Source organism: Vitis vinifera, chromosome 2 (assembly GCF_030704535.1).
Source record: "Vitis vinifera cultivar Pinot Noir 40024 chromosome 2, ASM3070453v1".
Taxonomy (NCBI): domain Eukaryota; kingdom Viridiplantae; phylum Streptophyta; class Magnoliopsida; order Vitales; family Vitaceae; genus Vitis; species Vitis vinifera.
Genome location: NC_081806.1, coordinates 7,743,481 through 7,757,671, shown reverse-complemented (window position 1 = coordinate 7,757,671; position 14,191 = coordinate 7,743,481). Strand labels below are relative to the sequence as shown.

Sequence of the window (14,191 nt, the reverse complement as noted above, 5' to 3'; positions counted from 1 at the left end):
CACAAATGCTATGATGTATTTAAAGTTTTTTAACATTGCGGATGGGGCAATACTGAATACCATCATTTCTTGAAAAATTAGGCTGGAAACCTGTGTTTATTTTTTCTCGTTGAAAAAAAACTGAATTTCTTGGTATGCATTTTCTGTGGATTCCCTCCCCGCAATGTTGATTTTTTTTGTTAATCGAGTGTAACATTTCTTTGAATTCAGGTCGTTAGGCTCTGTGCAAAATCGAGGGAAGCTGTTAGTTCTCCTGTTGAGCATTTAACCCTTCATTATCAGGTTTGTGTATTCACTCATTTCCTTACAATCATGTCATGTCTTTCTTCTTCATTCTCTTTTCCTAATATTAATCCTAGTATTGATATCTCAATAATGATTTATTGCAGGTTCGACATCTTGATACGTCGGAAAAGAGTGAGCTTCATAAGCTACAGCAACTGAAGGATGAACAAGGTGATTAATATTTTTCTCTGTTTTACTTCTTCTGGAAGATGAGATTCATTTTGCTGTGGCATTCAGGGTTTTCCAGTTTGGCTTAGGGTCTTAATGATGTGTATGTGCGTGTGATTTTGATTATTGATTTGATTTTTCTTTGAGAAGAGGGGGTATTGTGCAGGAGAAGGATGGGGAAACCCCTATGCAGTGGATTTTGCTTTTGTGGTGTTATTCTCCTTTACTTTTTGAGTTCCTCCAGTTCCTTTGTGCAATGAGAAACAAATAGAGGGAACCAGTGCTTGAAGCCAAATTGTTTTTCCAATATTCTTGTTTCATGTAGCCAAATTATGCCCATGCCAACTTTAGCTGTCTACTTGTCTATTCTTTTTTTTGCCAGAAAGATAGAATGTGAATGCAAGCTTTTTTGAGTTTGCTTCATCAGCCTATGGCACTCGCTAGACTAGTGTTTTCCCCCTTTTTCTGATGTGCTCTAAATCTCACAAAGAACATAGGGTGCAAAGATACATATCTTTGCCTGCATGTTGTCATTAAAAGAAATCGGTGGAATTGACAAATATATTTTAGGGTACATTACTCTACATCCCTTGTATTTTTCGCATTTTGCACATCGACCTGCTTATTTCTGGAAATTACCGATTAATTTTATTCCATTTCATTTTTGTTGCGATTCTTCAGTCAAACAGTACTTAAGTTGTACTGAACAAGTACATATTGTCTTAAATAACAAAATTAACTTTCTTATCTGTATACAAACAATAGCTATTATTGTTTTATATGTGAGCTTGTTTGTTGTCCAATGCCTATAAAGCTGAAATATATTTTTGTATGATAGGGTAGGGATGAGGATTAGATGGACATGTTTGGATAATAAATAAGTTCTCAATAAGGCACAAATTAATCTGGTTTTATTAAATATATGATAAAATTAGTGTCATTGGCTAATAGAATAATGTGTACATTTAACAAATATGACTTTTAAAGTAAATACTGAATGTTGATGTGGAGATGCAAATTTTCTTTGATTTATTTTTTATATTTAAAAAACATTTAATGCCAAAAAGATAATGCATGTCATTCCCATTGGAAATAGTAAGAGGGAGCTAAGATTTTTAGCTCCAATTATCATAATGAGAAATGTCAATATTTCAAGATGTTGCCAAAATATTGGAAAATATAATTTATATTTTGATAAGTTTAGTGTTGAATTTTCCTCATTTCAGCAATATAGATATTTTAAGAAAACCTCAGTGATATTCTGAGTAAATTCTGTACTTCTTTCTATATAGGTACCCCAAATTATTGATATTTGTGCCTAAATATCGATGGTATTGTTGATTTTTATTCATTGTTGGACAAAACATACAGTTTCATGTCCTTTAGAAAAGAATTTGTGGTTCTTTGGCTTACTTGTAATTTGTCTTGTTATACATTCTAAAACAAAAGGTGGAGAATAGACTGAAACTATGTTGCATGGAGTAGTGTAAAAAAACCCAAAGAGTAATGGCACAACATGGCATCGGTGTGGGTAAGGAATAAGCGTCCAATCATGGAAGGAGGAGAGGATGAAAAAGGGAAAAAGGGGGAAAAATTTGCATGCATTTTTTACATTGCAAGTTGCCGTAGAATTCTGAGATTTTTTCTGGGAGAGAAACAAGTCAATAAGGCCTGCAATATGATTACCGTCATCGACATAGGTTGGTATAGAAGCTGGCAGAGCCAGAGACAGGATTATTCAAATCCGTCTCTAATAAGGGATCTTGGAATGTGTTCTTTTAAGTAATGCAGTTTGCAGTATTGTCTGCAAAACTCCATTTAGATGGATCCATTATTTAAAAAGACCTTTTTCAAATAATATTGTTACTTATTTTTGGGCACTTCAGTGCATTTTCTGTATTCATGTATCCTAAGATTGGGTGGTTCAATAAATCCAAGACCTAATGCACACTTGCATCTGACACTCATGTCTTAGTTCATTTAACATAGGATTGAAATGCTGTGCTGCATGTAGTGGTTCATTAATTCCCTAAAAGTGAGTTCTTTTTTTGTTTGTTTATTTATGGCATTCCTTATGCAATATGGTTAACGTGTTTGTGTTAACCAAAAAGATGCATATATTTAATTTCTGAATTTCAAATGTGTGTCCTGATTTTGTAATGGGGTTTTTCTTTTTTGGTTCCAATTTTTATAGGGGAGTTGTCTAGCAGTGATGAGAAAAAATACAAAGCTCTGAAGCGGGCGACCGAGAGGGAGATATCTCAAAGTGCTGATGTCATTTGTTGCACATGTGTTGGTGCTGGGGATCCTCGGTTGGCCAATTTTAGATTCCGTCAGGTAGGCATCTCATCTGAACATGCAGTTATCATTTGACTCATTTCACTTTCGAAAACTTTTACACATGGTTTTCCTTTTTTTTCAGGTGCTTATTGATGAGTCTACTCAGGCTACTGAACCTGAGTGCCTCATTCCTTTGGTTCTTGGTGTGAAGCAGGTATCTAGCAATCAATGTTGTACATGCTGGTTTCAACCTGATTAACACTTTTTCCCTTCTAACAAAAATTTCTATATTATTAGGTTGTCCTTGTTGGTGACCATTGCCAGCTTGGTCCAGTCATCATGTGTAAGAAAGCTGCACGGGCTGGGCTAGCTCAGTCTCTGTTTGAGCGTCTTGTGCTTCTGGGTGTGAAACCAATTAGATTGCAGGTGATGGTTTTGTCTGAGATGTTAATTGTTTGTGAAGTTTTTTGGACTGTATCTTGTATTTGATCATTTCTACCATCCTCTTTTTGCTGTTTGATGCCTGCTGCGGCACACATATTAGTTTTTAATAAACTGATAGAAAGTAAAATTTTGTCATGCATGACATCAGTTTCTTCAAAACATCTGGATGCCAATCATAAATGTTTTGATATCGGTGCAGATCTAATGAACTCACTTGTCTGGTCTTTTCCTATTGTGGGCATTGGACACCAAAAATTAATCAATGGTTTTCTTCTTATATAGCCTGAGACTTTGAATGAAGTTGAATTTTCTTGAGCCTCTGATGTACCTTGCTGGAAGCTTTATCTTCTTCAAAGCTGCTTTGATATTTTTAGTATATCTTTTGGTTATGCTTGGGTGGGTTATGGTAAAAGTTCGCTAGGGTTTAAGCTTTTCTCTTGATCAATCCTTGAAATGTTGAATTATACTGTTCTTTTAAAGTTCACAATTTTGTGGTCTGATTTCATTAGTTGTATACTAGTCCAGTTGGCCTGAAAGTCAAATGAATTAATGTCCTGACTAGATCCTGTCCCTTCACAGCAATTTCTTTCCATGTGTTTCCTAATTCTTATCAACAGATACATTGTTTTACACTACTTTTTAATAAAATTCATCTATTGCTGTGTGTTGTGTGTGTCCCCTAGCTGACAGTTGTTGCAAGTACAATTCTCTCTTGGAGTATGTTTTTGGTATTTTATGAGTGACAAATGATGTTATTCAGTATAATTGAAATGGCTTTTTGGTTTTATAATTGTAGGTGATTTGGCGAATTATGGTTATCCTCACATGTGTTTGTTGTATTGTTTTCATTGTTGTTTATATGTAAAATTTTATTGCTTAGATTTCTAGAAACACTGATATACTATGTTTTGTACTCTCAAATTACAGGTTCAATACCGTATGCACCCATCCCTGTCAGAATTTCCTTCCAATAGCTTCTATGAAGGTACACTCCAAAATGGAGTGACCATCAATGAAAGGCAATCGTCTGGCATTGATTTTCCTTGGCCTGTGCCAAATCGACCTATGTTCTTTTATGTCCAGGTATAAGAATCTATGCTTTAAAATTTCAAGTTTGTTTCTTATCACTTGCAAGTTTCAACATGGAGAATCAGGGGAATTCTTCCACAGCTAGTGCATAAACCTATGTTTGATTGCATTACTTAGAAACTCTTTTGAGCTCGAGAACATTGTTTATGTAGAATAACACTTGATAATTGATGGGTTCTTATTGAAAGGCATTATTTTTTGTATTACTAAGTTCTCTCTCTCTCTCTCTGCGTGCAATTCTTAAACAGCTAGGGCATTAACCATTATCTGAAATATCACCTCTCTCACCGTCTTATATTATCGCTGTTTCTTTTTGTTTGTCTCTGTTCAGAGATGCTTTGTGTTTTCTTGGTTTCTGTGGACCTGGATTTCTGTTTACTGTTCAAACAGAATTTAGTTGATTCTTGTAAACATTTTTAATGTATTCCAGTGAAGGAGAAGCTGTTCACTTAATTCTTATTTATGTTAAACAACCCCCCTTGTTTTTGTAGATGGGACAAGAGGAGATCAGTGCTAGCGGAACATCCTATCTGAATAGGACTGAAGCTGCAAATGTTGAAAAAATTGTAACTACTTTTTTAAGAAGTGGTGTAGTTCCCAGTCAGGTATGCAAATAAGTCTTCTTACATTGGATTCTATTGATGGGCATCTATCTTGTGATTTTATATTAATTGGGTGGAATAACTTTACAGATTGGGGTGATAACACCATATGAGGGACAGAGAGCATATATTGTGAATTATATGTCGAGAAATGGTGCTTTAAGGCAACAACTTTATAAAGAAATTGAGGTTATACTCATTTTTAACTTGCTAGATGTAGATGTCATTTATTTTTTTGATAAGCAAACAGAGCAATCTGATTCTTGGTATCAATGGCAATGTAACTCATGATCTTTATCCATTCAAAAAGATTTGCAATATAATGTATGGTCTTTGCAGGTTGCGAGTGTAGATTCATTCCAGGGAAGGGAAAAAGATTACATTATTTTGTCTTGTGTGAGGAGTAATGAGCATCAGGTCGGTTGATCAATTTGTTAGAAAATCTATTTCCTTTTGCAAAGTCAGCATGTAAGAGTTAAACATTGGTCCTAAATTTGAAATCTTGATGTCACATTTAATCCTATAGCTAGTGTTTAAGATTATTCTTTTATTCAGTTAGCCTTACTATGGAAGCTGCTTTGAAATAATTCTATATTTTAACAATTCCACTTTCTAGATGCAGTTTTTTTGCTTTCAGTAGATGTTGATTTGTTTTGAAAGTAGATAGATCTCCAAATGTAACTTGGCCTTATTAGAGCAGAAAAATGAGAAGCATCTTCCAATTTATAACATCATTAAAATAGGTAAAAGATTCAAGATGACTCTTTCTTATAACTCATTGTGATATTTGAAGACAATAACCTGCTCCATGTCTCTTTGGTCATCCTCCTCTTTTTTATTGGGTTTGGAGAAGACAAAAATTGAAGCCATGGGTAAGCGGCTCAATTTTTTTTAGTTGCATGCCTTTCAGCTGGGATGGTTTAAGCTCATTAGGTGGGGAAACCAGGCCTTGATGCCTTTCTACAGACTGTATAGGTAGATGTTCCAATGAATCCTTACAATCCAAAACATTTTGCTTCATGAGATTTCTGACCTAGCCAGCAGGTACGTGAGAAGTATTTCCTATAGATTCATTTCACAAATGGAAATACTTTGGAATAAATGTACAAGTTATTAGACTTTGCAGATGTGCGCGACCACTGCCCAGTCCTAACATGGTACTGTGCAAGCATATGATTGGTATAAGAAAAAAAAAAAAGGAGGAATCTCAAATCTTTTGTTTGGTTTTTCATGCAAAATTTGGAGGAAAATAAATTTTAATGAGAATTATTAAAACCTTGTACATTTTTTTTTCCATAAACCAACTCAAAGAAAGAGAATGATTTTTGACAAGTATATGTCATGTGGAGATTGCTTTGTCCATGATGGATTTTATTGATTGGTTGAGCTTTAAAGTAAGAAGGGAGTTTTTTTTGTTTATCTCTTTGCTTTGATTGGCTTTTTGGTGCGTTTATACACACCATATATGCTTTTTTGCGTGCCCTTTTGTTATAAATGATCTTTGCCTATATATATAAAAAAGGTTATTGTTATGTGCATAAAAATGCAGAAGAATCAATTGACCATCTCCTCATCAAAAACCTCAAATTTCTTTTTCAATTCGTGGATAGGGGACTGTGACACTTTTTGTTCTCTTTAATTGTCATCATGCTGGTTTTCCCTTTCTTTAGTGAAAGAATTGTTAATGGGTTGACATGAGAGTTTTGTGGGTAAGAAGAGAAGAAAGACTTGGAGAATAACTCCTCTTTGCCTATTCTTCCCAATTTGGCAAGAGTGTAATTGAGCAACCTTTGAAGGGATGCCACACTCAGATTAATCTCTTAAGGATTCCCTTATTTGTAATCTAAACATGTGATCTCAAGGGTCTCTTCAAGACAATGTTCAAGCTGGTTTCCCATCCCTTTCTAGCCTTCGTTTTGTGGTTATGCTTTCTATATATATAAGAGGAATGGCATTGGAGAAGTATGGTAAAAACCATTATGAATTTAAAACTTTTCCTGATACTTCCTGTGATTTAAATGGAGGCTTAATTTCTCCTCAAGCTATTTTATTAGCAAGAGGTATGAAGCTAGAACTAGGACCGCTTGACTCTTCTAGCACTTCTTAAATTGGAGATAAATACTTTATATTAATATGGGGTCATTCATTTTCTTATTCTGTCCCATCTGCTAATATCATTATCTAAAGCATGAGCCAAATTTTATTTTGATGGAATTCTGGATGGTATGTATGTGATCCAATTAATACCACAGGTTTTTTAACCCAAGTTTAATGTAGGAAAAGCCAAATTCTTTACTTGATGGCTATTTGCTATGGTCTAATTATTCTCTTACTATTGTAGGTGTAATTTTTTTTGTTCAAATTTTGTTATTTAAAAAAAAAAACCTTGATTTTAACTTTTCCCCTCTCTACTAGGGCATTGGGTTCCTTAATGATCCTCGCAGGCTTAATGTTGCACTAACACGTGCTCGTTATGGTATTGTCATCCTGGGAAATCCTAAAGTTCTTAGTAAACAGCCGCTATGGAATAGCTTGTTGACACACTACAAGGTATCTTTTTGCTACTTGTTCTCTGTTATTTTTCTTTGATGGGTTAAGTTAATTAGGGCCTATTTGGATTTACCTGGCTTTTGATATGTTGAAACCAGCCAATTGATATTGAAACAGTTGGATGGCATGTTGCTGCGAGTTATTTTAGGTAGTGATGTTGGAATTACATATTTTATGTTGATCTTCTTTCCATAAGAAGGCCATAAAATTGATGGTTTGTCGCTTGGTTGATGTATTATTATTGGCAGAATTGAAGGTCACTTGATACTTCCTTATTAAGTCATTTTTTTGGTACTAAATATTTTCTGCTTTCTTTCTTTGTTTGAAAAAAAAAAATCACCAGGAGCATGAGTGCTTGGTTGAAGGTCCTCTGAATAACCTGAAGCAGAGTATGGTTCAATTTCAAAAGCCAAAAAAGGTACGGCACTGGAAGAAGTAATAGCACAAATTAATCCATAGTCAAAGGAAAATGAATTTGCAGCATAGATAGTTCTATTCTTTCTCTCTGTTCTTTTTCCCTTATTATTTTGTGGGGTGAGGGTTCAGGTGATTTCATTTATGACCTTGAAGCATTTGTTGAGAGTATATCTTAACTGGTTTCATGGTTGATCTTCTTATGTCACAGATCTACAATGATCGTCGACTTTTCTTCGGAGGTGGCCCTGGGATAGTGCCTAATGACAATTTTGGAACTGTTACTTCGTCAAGCCCCAGTGCTGATAGAAGAAGCAGTCGTGGCAGGGGTATGTTAATTGTTACCACACTGGATCTCTAACTGTTTGTTGTAGCAATGCCATAGGCTAGTGCTTAAGATATACCATAGTTGCCTGGGTCCTAGGATGATGATTATAAAATGTAGAATCACTGCAGGAAATAATTTTGGTGAACATATCAATACTGATATGGATTCTCCCAACCTTTAATTTTATTTAATGTCTTAATGGCTTTTATATGGTATGGTATGGTATGATGACTTATTTTCCTATTGCAGGTTCATATATGCCATCTGGCCCACCCAATGGTACTCATAAACCTGGAGTGCATCCGGCTGGGTTCCCAATGCCTCGTGTCCCCCTTCCTCCATTTCATGGTGGTCCCCCATCTCAACCCTATGCCATTCCAACTCGTGGAGCTGTACATGGACCTGTTGGAGCTGTTCCTCATGTCCCTCCACCAGGAAGCCGGGGGTTTGGTGCTGGGCGTGGCAATGCTGGTGCTCCTATTGGCAGTCATCTTCCACACCAGCAAGGTTCTCAGCAAGCTGTTGGGAATCTTGGCTCTACTTTTAACTTTCCTGCTCTGGAGAATCCAAATAGCCAGCCATCCGTGGGTGGTCCATTATCTCAACCCGGATTTGTTACTAATGTCTGTACCATGTGTCCTATTTATTCTTTATTATGTAATACTATCTTGACATGGTTTTATTCTGAAATCTCTTTATTGTATGATAGATGCCAGTACAAGGTCCGAGCCAAACATTTCGTGATGGATTTTCTATTGGGGGCATGTCGCAGGTATATTATTTTGGATGATAACTAGTCTCTTTCTGTAATGCTCTGTTCTTTATTATCATTTCTTAAAATTGTATCTTCTGATGATCATGCAGGATTTCTTGGGTGATGATTTTAAAAGCCAGGGTTCACATGTACCTTATAATGTTGCAGACTTCTCCACACAGGTACACATAATAGAATCCAAAATGGTTCTAGACATCTAACCCCTTATCTTATGCATTGTGTGTGTGCACGTGTGGGAGAGGGTGGGGGAGAGAATTATGGACTTAAAATTTGGAGCTGCTGGAACTGCAGGATCATTTTGACTTGTGTGCTTTCACATTACTAAGTATGACATTGCTTTAAAAATTTCATACTCACCTCAAACTGAAGTCTATAATGGAAATTTTTATTTAATGAGAATTGGAGAGCAAATATGTGTATTAAATTTCACTAAATTCGTCATACTTTGCTCAAGAAGCATATTCGGCAAAATGAGATGCCATAGTGCATGCATTGGGAGGATGGGATGGGAATCCTTTACCAGATGCTCTTCTATTTATTATTAATTCTCTTTCAATAAAATGTCCTCACTGAGGAAAAAAGAAATAATGTTCAGTAGATTGTGTGATGAATGATGCTACAATGCTCTTGTTTGTTGACACTTGTCTCATTGCTCTGCAGGCTTCTCAAAGTGGGTATACCCTTGATTATGCTACACAAGGAGCGCAGGCTGGGTTTCCAGGAAGTTTCCTAAACCAGAACTCTCAAGCTGGATATACTCGATTTGGTACTGGAAATGATTTCATGTCTCAGGTTTGTTCAATTTCCCAGCCTTCGCTTGTTTTATGATTATTTTACTGGATCTGCCTTTCTAACCCCTGCTTGTGCAGGACTACATGGCTCACGGATCACAAGGTCTGTTTACACAGGTTGGCTTCAATGACCCATCCCAAGATGATGCCTCCCAGAGCCATTTTGGTGTGGCCAATCCCAACCCCCTTCAATCGCAGGTTTCTTCTTATACCAGTGCTGGTTGTTAATATATGTCATAGGTAAAATTATCAAAATGGTGAAGGTGTAGGAGACATTTAGTGGTGAGAAATGGGATGGTTTTGGGTTATGGCTGTATGTCTCCTGCATCCCACCTCTTTGTTAATTTTCCTAGCCTTGGCCCTTTCCAGTGTAACAGTTCACAGGTGCCTGACTTGCAGGGTTTGATGAATCCTCTCTACTCCCAACCCTTTGCCCATTACAACACACAGCCACTAAATTTGCAGGCTCCACAGCAGCAGCAGCAACAGCAACAGCAAACACCTCCCCAGCAGGGCCAGAGCTCCCAAAACCAGAAACTCCACTACAATGGTTGAGAGAATGCTGGGGCAGTTTTGATTGTGATGGGTTATAGTCTTTGCATCCAGCATCTTGATTTGTGCTGTCATGTGTGCCAAATTTATGTGCCCTTGAAGTGAAGATGGGGCTGCCATTTTTTAAGGTCAGTTTGATTCCTGTCCATTACCCATACTAGATTATTCTAAATGGCTGAGAATCTGATAGTTTGAGTTAGCAAATGGCTATGGATCTCTGAGAAAACACAGGACAGGCACATACTAGGGCTGAGAAAGAAAAGGATAACCCCAACTATCTGCTTGAAGTTTTGCATCGTTTTGGAGGGAAGGTGAATGTGTTCTGAGGGAGGGAGAGCAATTTGCATGGCATGGTTTTGTCGAAAGGGTTTTGGTTCTCGAACAAGCAGAACCATTTTGTTGATTCACGGGAAAGAGCCCATTTTTCATATAGAAGCAGTTACCACTGAAAATTTTGTACAGCATACCTGGGAAAATCAGCCTAACCCTTTCAGCTCTTCCTGACATGTAATTATACTCTTAGATTATAATATTGAATAGACAATGACGACATACCTTTGAAAGTGTTCTGTTTTTTGGTGTAAGTACTGCTGATTAATAGGCTCTGGAGGTATATAAGAAAGTGTGATACTGGTTTTCATGTGAAATTGGTTTGCCCTCCTCTCTTCTATTTGATTTAATTAGTGGTTCTATCACGGAGTAAATCATGTTTGGTAGTAATCTTAAGTCTTATGGTACTCTGTTCCTTTCTGCATCATATGCTTTCTTCTTTTAGGTCTTTTTTGTATAGGGTTGCAATGGTTTGACTGATCATGCGCTACCCATTGTCTCCTCACTCAAATTCAGGCACTCTGATATTAGATTTTAAAACATTTACCCATCTCAGATCGAAGAACTGGCTGGGACTTTGTTACCAAAGCAGAATATTTTTGGAACATATTTTAATTGCCTGGTTTTTTTTACAAAAATAAGGTTAATTTTATTCACTTTCACTGAGATTTTGGAAATTCATCGGGTTGATATTTTTAATGAATAATCAAAATTTCAAGGGAGTTTGAATGAAATTAAACCTAACAAAATAATTAAAAGCTAAGCATTTTTATGGACTTTTATTCTAGAAAATGTAATTTCCAAAAATCGTTTTTTAAGAATTATTTTCAAAAACATTCTAAACACCCTAATCATCTTTGCATGTGTTTGGTAGCCCAAAAAGACCCTAACCCCATTATTCAATCAACGTTCACACAGAGAGGGAAAAGGAAAAGGACACCAACAGAAAACCAAAAGCTAAAGTTTCTAAATTGGATTATTATTTTCTTTCATACGCCATCGACCGTTGTGCGGTGACTAGTAAGTAATGATTCAATATATGTCATATCACAGTGATCACACTATTGTTTTTGTGTTAGACTAAAGACTTTTTCCTTCCGACTCTATGATCTCTCTAATAATAAGTATAAAAATAGTGAGCATTATTTAGTCAAAATAAGAACAAAAGCATCTGGCAAAGGAAAAAGAAAAAGGTGGGCCACCTACGCATCACCCAGACCTTCAAGCACAAGATACTCGCCCACGTGGCAACCCTCAATCGGTGGAATGAGATGGAAAATGGAAAATAGGTCCCAACTGCCATCCGACACACCCACTGGACTCGGCAACTCAACCACTCCAAACCCTTCACTCACCAACTGCCCCAAGCACTCATATGTCCACTGTCTCACCTCGCTCCCGCACCACACCTGACTCCCACTCCCACACACCCTCTTCAACGTCTTCGCCAAATCCCCCATCGCCTCCACCTCCAAAAACACGTCCGACATCAATACGATATCAAACTCCCCCTCCCCCTTCCTTGCTCCACTACTCACCCACTCCTCCTCCTCCTCCGACCCCCACACTAGTTCCCTCACCTCCACTCTCTCCCCTAATCCGTTCACCTCCACGTTCCTCTCCAGCCCCCGCAGCAGCGCCTCCACGTCCGTCAGCACCACCCGCCCCGCCCCCAGCATCGCCGCCGTCAGCCCCGGGAGGCCAGTTCCGGCACCTAGCTCAATGACGGACTTGCCTCTGATATCTTCAGCGCGAGTGGCCATCCACTGGGAAAGCAGCAGGGAGGAGTCCCACAGCCATGACCCGGTGAGGACTCGGCCGGTGGCTGAGTCGCACACGTCTTCGAGTTCGTGGATGGTGAGCTTGTGACCTGAGATTGATATTTCTCTTATGCCCATATATTGTGTTGACTCTCACAGTTCACAGAAGGTTTGCGCTTAATGCTTATAGCCATTGTTTTTTGCTCTGTACAATCTCCTTTCTCCTGGCAAAACAAGAGTGGAAATAGCTTTCTTTCTTTTCTTCTTTTTTTCCGTTGAAAGTGTGATCTATTTCGGAAAAGTGTAAAGAAAAGAGGCAACTTGGTTGATATTTATTATTTAATATAGGCAAGGCTTATGTAACACATTCTAGTAATGTGAAGATGCTTGATTTAAAAGGCCTCCACCCATCCACTCGATTATAATTGGAGAATATGCCTCCGCTTTAACATTAAAGAATAATATTTAATTCATAATTCAGACCTAAAAAGTTATGGAATATATCCTTATAAGATGTGTAATACTTTATAGATATGATTTTATTTTATATTTTAATTTCTATGGAAAAATAAATAATTTTTGTAATGAGTTGGTTGAGCAATTCGGAATCTCCATAGCTAGGGTTCAAAATTTCACTCCTTAGTTGTGACATTGAATTGAGAGATCTTGTACCCATATATTCTAATTTATGTATCTCTCACAATCCCATAAATATTAATAAAATTTGAAAATGATTTATTATAATTTTTGTATCTCTCAACATTGCTTGAGCGAGGTGAAGGAAGCTCTGGTGGAGGCTCATACCGATCATGATGTGCAAACCATTCTTTGACTTGGATATAAAGATAAAGACTAATCAAATCATTTAGTAGATGGTTTCTTCAAAGTTTTCCTCAAGAAGGTAGAATCCACGAACGAGTTTTATCAAGTAGAGCCAGTAATTAGAGGCATCAGTGGCGTAACGTTCACCTATTCTCAAACTTTAAATAGGTAGGATGACATTATTGCTCCATTAAGTCATTTTATTGAATCGAGAGTTTCAAGAAAGCTATTTTTAGTAAGTGAAACTACCAATGCGGGGTAAATCGAAAACTAGGTAACGGTGCCCAATTGTGTGCTAATCTAGACTCGTAAAGAGTGTTGGTCGATTAAGACAGCAAGACAGTGGTCATAAAAGTCGAAGTCTGCCAAAAAGTGTGTAACAACCCACCTACCAAATTAACTAGTCTTAGAAATGAATGGCGTTGAATCACATTACTTATATCTAGGCGGGCATTTTGACTAAGAGGGATGGCAATCGCTGCAAAACTTGGGGCGCAAGCCTGGACAAGCGATTATCGGATCTTGATGGTAATAGCAAATATTCAAATGAGAACTTTGAAAACCAAAAATAATAAGAAAATTTTAACTTGGTATTAATTATTAAGCCTATCTTTGGTTCTTGAACAAATTGTGAGAAATTACTAAAGAAAGAAAATGGATGAAAAAAGTGAAATCAAAAAATAAAAATTAGTTGTAATATAATAAATTATTTTTATTTGTTATCTTAAACTCATTTCACTTTTTTTAAATATTAAAAATGTATAAGCTTTTAATTATTTTTAATAAAACTAAACATTAAAAAAAAAATTAGTTTTTTTACCTCCAGAAAACCAAAACTAGCTTAAATAAAAAAGTTTCAAAAAAAAAAAAAAAACAGAATTATCATAACCATCCAAATATAGAACACAATATTTCTTTTCAAAGAAACAGGATTTTAGAACATGATAAAAACTCGTAAAAAGGCTAAGAAAAAGGAAAAAAAATTGAAATTCTCTTATTTA

The 14,191-nt window shown here is 36.6% G+C and overlaps 2 protein-coding genes across 3 annotated transcripts in view; one reads left to right on the top strand and one right to left on the bottom strand.

Annotated features, from left to right (window-relative positions):
• Positions 1-10,925, top strand: part of LOC100264343 (regulator of nonsense transcripts 1 homolog) — a 30,666-nt gene extending 19,741 nt beyond the window's left edge. The window contains exons 12-29 of one of the 2 annotated variants that reach the window (XM_010665755.3): positions 211-282; positions 390-456; positions 2,648-2,790; positions 2,876-2,947; positions 3,031-3,159; positions 4,105-4,260; positions 4,758-4,871; positions 4,959-5,057; positions 5,208-5,285; positions 7,284-7,418; positions 7,762-7,836; positions 8,044-8,161; positions 8,410-8,783; positions 8,870-8,932; positions 9,025-9,096; positions 9,596-9,727; positions 9,805-9,924; positions 10,111-10,925. In XM_010665755.3, the coding sequence (XP_010664057.1) occupies positions 211-282; positions 390-456; positions 2,648-2,790; positions 2,876-2,947; positions 3,031-3,159; positions 4,105-4,260; positions 4,758-4,871; positions 4,959-5,057; positions 5,208-5,285; positions 7,284-7,418; positions 7,762-7,836; positions 8,044-8,161; positions 8,410-8,783; positions 8,870-8,932; positions 9,025-9,096; positions 9,596-9,727; positions 9,805-9,924; positions 10,111-10,281 (2,190 nt within the window). In that variant the 3' untranslated portion in view covers positions 10,282-10,925. The remainder of the gene's footprint in view (positions 1-210; positions 283-389; positions 457-2,647; positions 2,791-2,875; positions 2,948-3,030; positions 3,160-4,104; positions 4,261-4,757; positions 4,872-4,958; positions 5,058-5,207; positions 5,286-7,283; positions 7,419-7,761; positions 7,837-8,043; positions 8,162-8,409; positions 8,784-8,869; positions 8,933-9,024; positions 9,097-9,595; positions 9,728-9,804; positions 9,925-10,110) is intronic. The other variant, XM_002279268.5, reaches the window with a different exon arrangement.
• Positions 10,926-11,810: 885 nt separating this feature from the next.
• On the bottom strand, positions 11,811-12,506 carry LOC104882453 (uncharacterized). The gene has a single exon (XM_059742042.1). It carries the CDS (start codon positions 12,504-12,506, stop codon positions 11,811-11,813), a length of 696 nt encoding a protein of 231 aa, XP_059598025.1.
• Between the last annotated feature and the right edge of the window lie 1,685 nt (positions 12,507-14,191).